We start from the raw sequence: 5612 nt of genomic DNA on the forward strand, positions 1-5612 counted from the left end.
AGGAGATAAAATGCACTTACAGTGGGGCTTCCCTAGTGGCGCAGTGGTTGGGAGTCCGCCTGCCGATGCAGGGGACGCGGGTTCGTGCCCCGGTCCGGGAAGATCCCACATGCCGCGGAGTGGCTGGGCCCGTGAGCCATGGCTGCTGAGCCTGCGGGTCCGGAGCCTGTGCTCCGCAAAGGGAGAGGCCGCAAAGTAAGAGTCCCGCGTACCGAAAAAAAAAGAAAAATGCACTTACAGTGAGGGAAGAACTAGAGTGTGATGGATATCTTCTGGAGAACAATTGTGCCTCCAGAAAAAAGCGCTCCACTGGATACTGAGTCCCAGGGAGTGCAGCCCGTGGAAGGGGTGGGGGGCGCAGATTAACCCCTGCAGGAGGACCTATTTCACACAAGTCTTCCTGAACTCCTGGTCCTCCTCTTCCAGGCTCTTCATCCCCCTCCCCTGGCTCATCTCTTTTTCTCCTTCTTTCCCCACCTGTTGCCTTTAATCGGGGGATCGAGGCCCTCCAGAGCACCCCCATCACCTCCCCATTCCCTGGGGCTGCTGCACACAAATTAAGGAGCCTCTCAGCCCCTGTATTTGAGGCCTGAAAAGTCATCTGCCTCAGAACTACTACTCTGACGCCCGAAACTGCCAGCCACCCTTGGCTTTCCTCCCTCCCAGTGCTGCTTCGTGGGCGGCTGGCGGAGGCCCCGCGTTGCGTCTCTCGGGAGAAGAACGCCCCCAGGGCCTTCAGCTGGTTGGCTAGTCGAAGGCAATTCCTAGTCCCAGGGATCGCTCGGGAGAGAAGTGCCATCGGGTGGCCTATTTCCTCCATGGCGGCGCTCCCTCCTCCCGGCCGCGGAAGGTTAGCGGAGAGGCGGGACCGAGCATCTGTTCAGGGTGGCGCATCCGAGCCAAGACGCCTCACCAGGCCCTGACACCCTGAAGCGCGGCGGGCAGATGGCCCTGCGGGTTGGCGCTCGGTCCCCCCGCGCTGAAGCCAGAGCTGGCCTGGGGTACGGGGGGCGCGGGACCCGGGGGCGCGCCGGCGTAGCCGCCGCCGTAGGGAGCGCTGTAGGCAGCGCCCGCGTAGCCGCCAAAACAGGAATAGGGCGCCGCGGCCGCGCCATAGGGGCCGGGGAAGGCGGGCGTGCGGGGGCCCAGGCAGGGCTTGCCATCCCGCACCAGCACGGGCACCGCCACCCGGCGCGGCGCTAGAGGGTGGCCCGCCAGTTCCAGAGACTTGTCCTGGCGCTGTCTCTTGCACTTATAGCGCCGGTTCTGGAACCAGATCTTGACCTGCGTCGACGTGAGCTGCAACGCGCTGGCCAGGTGCTCGCGTTCCGGCGCCGACAGGTACCGCTGCTGCTTGAAGCGCCGCTCCAGAGCCAGCACCTGCGCCTGCGAGAAGAGCACGCGCGGCTTCCGCCGGGGCCGCCCTTTGGGATGCTCCGAGCCATCCCCGCGCGCGCCGCCGCCGCCGCTGTCACCCACGTCGGGCTCCTGCACTCGGGTCCCGTCGCAGGGGGGCGAGGCTGCGCTGAGGCCGGACTCTAAAAGCACAGGAAGGAACACCGTCAGCTCCAGCCTAAGGCTCACCCGAGAGATTCTTACACTGTTTTCAAGGGACTCCCCTCCCCTCCCAGTAGCCTTCACTTCGGTTCCCCGTCTCTCCCTTCTGCTGACCCCTCACCCCGTCCCAAAGCTTGTTACTTTCCCCCAAGCTCTGTCGCTTTTGCAGCTGCTGGAACATAATGCAAATTGTGACACTCAGTGGTACCCAGTGTACAGTCGTTTCCCCAAAGATAGACTCTTGATCCAGAGTCTAAGCTTCATTCTCTTCTCAGAATGTCTGTATCTGGGCTGTTCTCTGTGATTGCAATTCTAAAGTGTGGGCGAGTTTGGGGAAACTTTTGCTGCGAGCCTATTAGATAGAGACTGACTTTAGATTGCTCTTGGTGGGGAAAGAGAGAGACAGAGGCAGAGAGAGAGAGAACCAAAACTAGGTGACATGCTTGCCCGGAGGCTCCCATCTGCCTGGCTATCCGTTGTGGCCCGGCACGCACCGCAGGGTACTTGGTTTCTGGCCCAGGCGCCAGGGTCTCCAGTGCCTCCCACCTTCACCTCATCTTTGCTCACATCCTTGTCTCTTTGGTCATCAGATGCTCCACTGGCACCAGGAACCCTTCCCATCTTTCTTGGACGCGATGCTCTGTAATCCAAATTAACAACATAAAATAAAACAAAAAATATTTTCTGGCTGCTGATTCTTGGCTCGGAAACTGAGGTTCTCTTTGTGGGATATGTAAAGTTGAGACCCACATTTGGCTTTTTAAAAAGCGTCCTCTTTCTCCTGTGGGGTCTCCCAGGAGAGCGGGTGGTGTTGGCTTCTCCCGGACTTCCACTTCGGATTGGGCAGCGCCCTCGAAGAAAACCCCTGGGCGACTGTGCTCGGGACCCTCCAAGACGCAGACTTTCCTTCCCTTCTTCCCACATCTCCTGATTAGGCAAAGCTCTGCTTTTTATCCAAGGGTAGGTAGGAAGGAAATGCTGAGTTTTCGTGGAAATTCACGCCAGGAGAAAACCGGGAACGTGAAAGGATGCATGCTCTTGGCAAGGCGGAGCAGGAAGCCCCTAATTAGAGCCGGTATTGCTTGGGATCCGACTCCAAATCCACAACTGCGCTGGCGCAGCCTCCTGGGGCAAGGGGCTGTTTGGTATTTCAGATTGAGGAAATAAAACCTTCCTTCAGAGAAGCCTGTGCTCAGACAAACTTAGGACATCTCTCCCCGCAAAGAGGAAAGATATTGGCGAGGGTGTGTTTTCTTAGCAAATCAAAAAGTAACAGCTGGCCTTCAGTGACTCTGTGGAACAAGCAGGACCCCATTTGGGAGTCGCTGACCACGCAGACCAAGGGGCTGCAGGCCACTCCGTGCCTTCCCGGTCACAGTTCGGAGCCCCTCTCACCCTGCGTCCCTAAAAACAAGTTGAGGACGGAGGAGCACACAGAATCCCCCAGGGAAGATCTTTTCCACGCGAGATCAGTGGCTGCCGTGGCCCCTGGGCTTAGTTCCTGGAGCTGGGCGCCGGCCCCTTCTCGGTGACAACCGCAGCCACAGAACAGCGAGCTGCCCCGGGCGCGCCAGCGGAGGAGGAAAGCCCTGCGGCTGTCTTCAGCTGCCAGGTGACAGCAATGGTCAGAGGAGCGTGACCCCTTTTTCGGCAAAGCCGAAGTGAACGGCGAGCTGTCTGAGCAGAGCTGGGAGAGATTAAGGATTAGGGTTCGCTGCAGAAAATTCACAGGTTTCTTTGGGAACACAGCAAAGTGTACTGTTCTCCAGGCTCCTGGAGCAGGTGTATTCACCAGCCTGCAAGTCGACGAATAACTTTGAACCAGCATCTTAATTTTCTTCATGTGGTTAGTTTGAGGCTCGAATGGAGTGTCCGTCGCACAGCCTGGCCGAGGAGGCCTGACCTGCGAGGCGCCTCTCGGGAGCCCCCAGACCGGCATGGAGGATGCGGACCAAGACGCAGAGGTTTGGAAAGAGGAGGAGTAGCCTTTTCATCCCCCTGAATGTCGAGCCTCTCCTGCCAAAACTTCCCGGCTGGCAAGATCCAGCCCATCACAACCCCCCCCACCCCCGTCCACCTCTTCCCTTCCTGCCGCTGGACGCAGATGCCTTGGCCTCTCCGCCAGCACACAAGGTTGAGCCTCCGGAGACCAGGCGCTGAGACTCCGCTGGAGTCGTTCATCTCCCAGAACAGCTAAAGCGCGAGCTGCCCTTACCGCGCTCCAGGCAGAGGAACGACCATACTGGCCAGGCCACTCGGCAAGCCCCAAGAAAAGGCTGGGCTGGGATTGACCCCAGAGCCTACGGAGTTTCCACTCCCAAAGGGCCCGGCTGCTTTGATGGCTACACTTTCGGCAAATGGTTTAGGGTGTAGAGGGTGGGAGATGGCTGGCAAAGCTGGTGGTGATGGAGCACAGCTAAGATACTGTAGAGGGCTTTGCTGTAAGAAAGAGAAGCTGGAGTTTCTGGGAACTGTGGCTGTGGGTTGGGGCGGGGTGGGGGGGGAAGTGTCTGTGGGAATCAGAGGACTGGCTGTGGAAATAGTGAACCCCCAAGATTCAGGACCTCATTTTCGTTAGGATGTCTGGAGGAGATGTTAGAGGGGGCTGAGAGTCCTGTCTTTCGGACTCTTCATGTGAAGGAAAACGGGGATAGCCCTCGGAGCCGGGAAGACCAGGAGATGCGTGTCCCCCCACGAGCCGATTGGTAATAATCCACCCCACCTCTTGGTCTCCCTGTAGGAGCCAAGACCCGAGGGCGTACTCACGTGGCTCGCCCACCGGTTCAGCGTCCATCTCTGTGACTGTCTCACAGGGACCTTCAGGAGGCTCCGACCCTTCCTGCCTTCTGTCGCCGTCGCCGCTACCGGTGCTGGGAACCTCCGACCCTCGCTGTTCTGGGACCGGTAGCAGGTACTGAGAGCTTTCCGGGCTCCTCCGTGCACCCCGGAGTTGCAAGGCCTCCGGGCCGATCTGCTCACGCTCCAGCCTCAGGATGTCACTGACCGAAAAGGGAGTGGAGGTGACAGGGTTCAGTAACATCCTGAAGGAGGAGGGGGCGGGGCTGGGGCGTCCCGGGTCCTCGGCCCCCACAGAGCGCAGCGCGCTGAGCTTTCCGTTTTGTCGCTGCAGACTCCGCAGACCCAAGGCCTACGATAGACACCCAGCGTCCGGTACTGCACCTTCCTCTGGGCCATCCCTGCCAGCCGATTGACCGGGCCGGGTGACGAAACCGCGGACCCCCATTGGTTCCCGCAGAACCCACGTGTTAACTCAGCATCTCCCCAAGCCCCAGTCCTTTCTTCTCTCGCCCTTCTAATTCCTCTCCAACCCCCAGCCACCTTCCGAAAGGTTTGGGTTCTCGAAAGCCAGGAAAACTGGAGAGAGCCTGCGCACGTCTCGTATCTCGGTGAATACAGTACAAACGGGAGCTTCCCAGGCCAACCCTGGGTCCCTCGGGACTCTCCTAGAGGGAGTGCGGGGATGGGGGTGGAACCCTTGCTCTGCAACCCTAGTTGGTCCCTCCGGCCTAGCCTTAGCTCAACTATCCAACGCCTGTCAGAGGAAAACTCAGGTGGAGACCGCTGGGCACCCGCGGGACTGGAGTTGCACGCGTGGGTATAAGTGCGCGCACAGCAAGGGCCAGGAGGCTGAGAGCTCCTTCCAGGGAGCAGAGGCTGGACCGCAGAGGAGCGAGTCTGGACCCTCCACGGCCTAGACTGAGGTGGAAATGTCTCACTGAGAGCCAAGTCCGCATGTAGGGAGCCGAGATCCGCCACTTCCCAGGAGGGACATCTCAGCCCTGGAGCGAAGAAAGGACTTGGGAGCTATATTGGGGGAGCCCCTGACCTCTTTATAGGCTCCGTGAGTGGGTAAGGAGGAGAAAGGTAATAGTCCCCGCCGGGGTGTAGGGGCCAGACAGGTACTCACCTTGCCCTTCACGACCCCAGGGTCCTTCTTTTCCTCCCCCTTTATCCTCCCTAAAGTTGATTGTCTTGAGCGTGTGTGCATGTGTGTACGAACGCGGCGCCCCACGAAGGGGTGGGAAGTTTTGACG

The 5612-nt window shown here is 59.4% G+C and overlaps 1 protein-coding gene across 1 annotated transcript; it reads right to left on the reverse strand.

The window, feature by feature from the left end:
• Positions 1–909: 909 nt before the first annotated feature.
• On the reverse strand, positions 910–4597 carry NKX2-6 (NK2 homeobox 6). The gene is made up of 2 exons (XM_007458818.1): positions 4324–4597; positions 910–1538 (listed from the first exon to the last, which is right to left on the reverse strand). Exons 1-2 carry the CDS (start codon positions 4595–4597, stop codon positions 910–912), a joined length of 903 nt encoding a protein of 300 aa, XP_007458880.1.
• Positions 4598–5612: the final 1015 nt, after the last annotated feature.

Source organism: Lipotes vexillifer, unplaced genomic scaffold (genome assembly GCF_000442215.2).
Source record: "Lipotes vexillifer unplaced genomic scaffold, Lipotes_vexillifer_v1.1 scaffold484, whole genome shotgun sequence".
Classification (NCBI taxonomy): domain Eukaryota; kingdom Metazoa; phylum Chordata; class Mammalia; order Artiodactyla; family Lipotidae; genus Lipotes; species Lipotes vexillifer.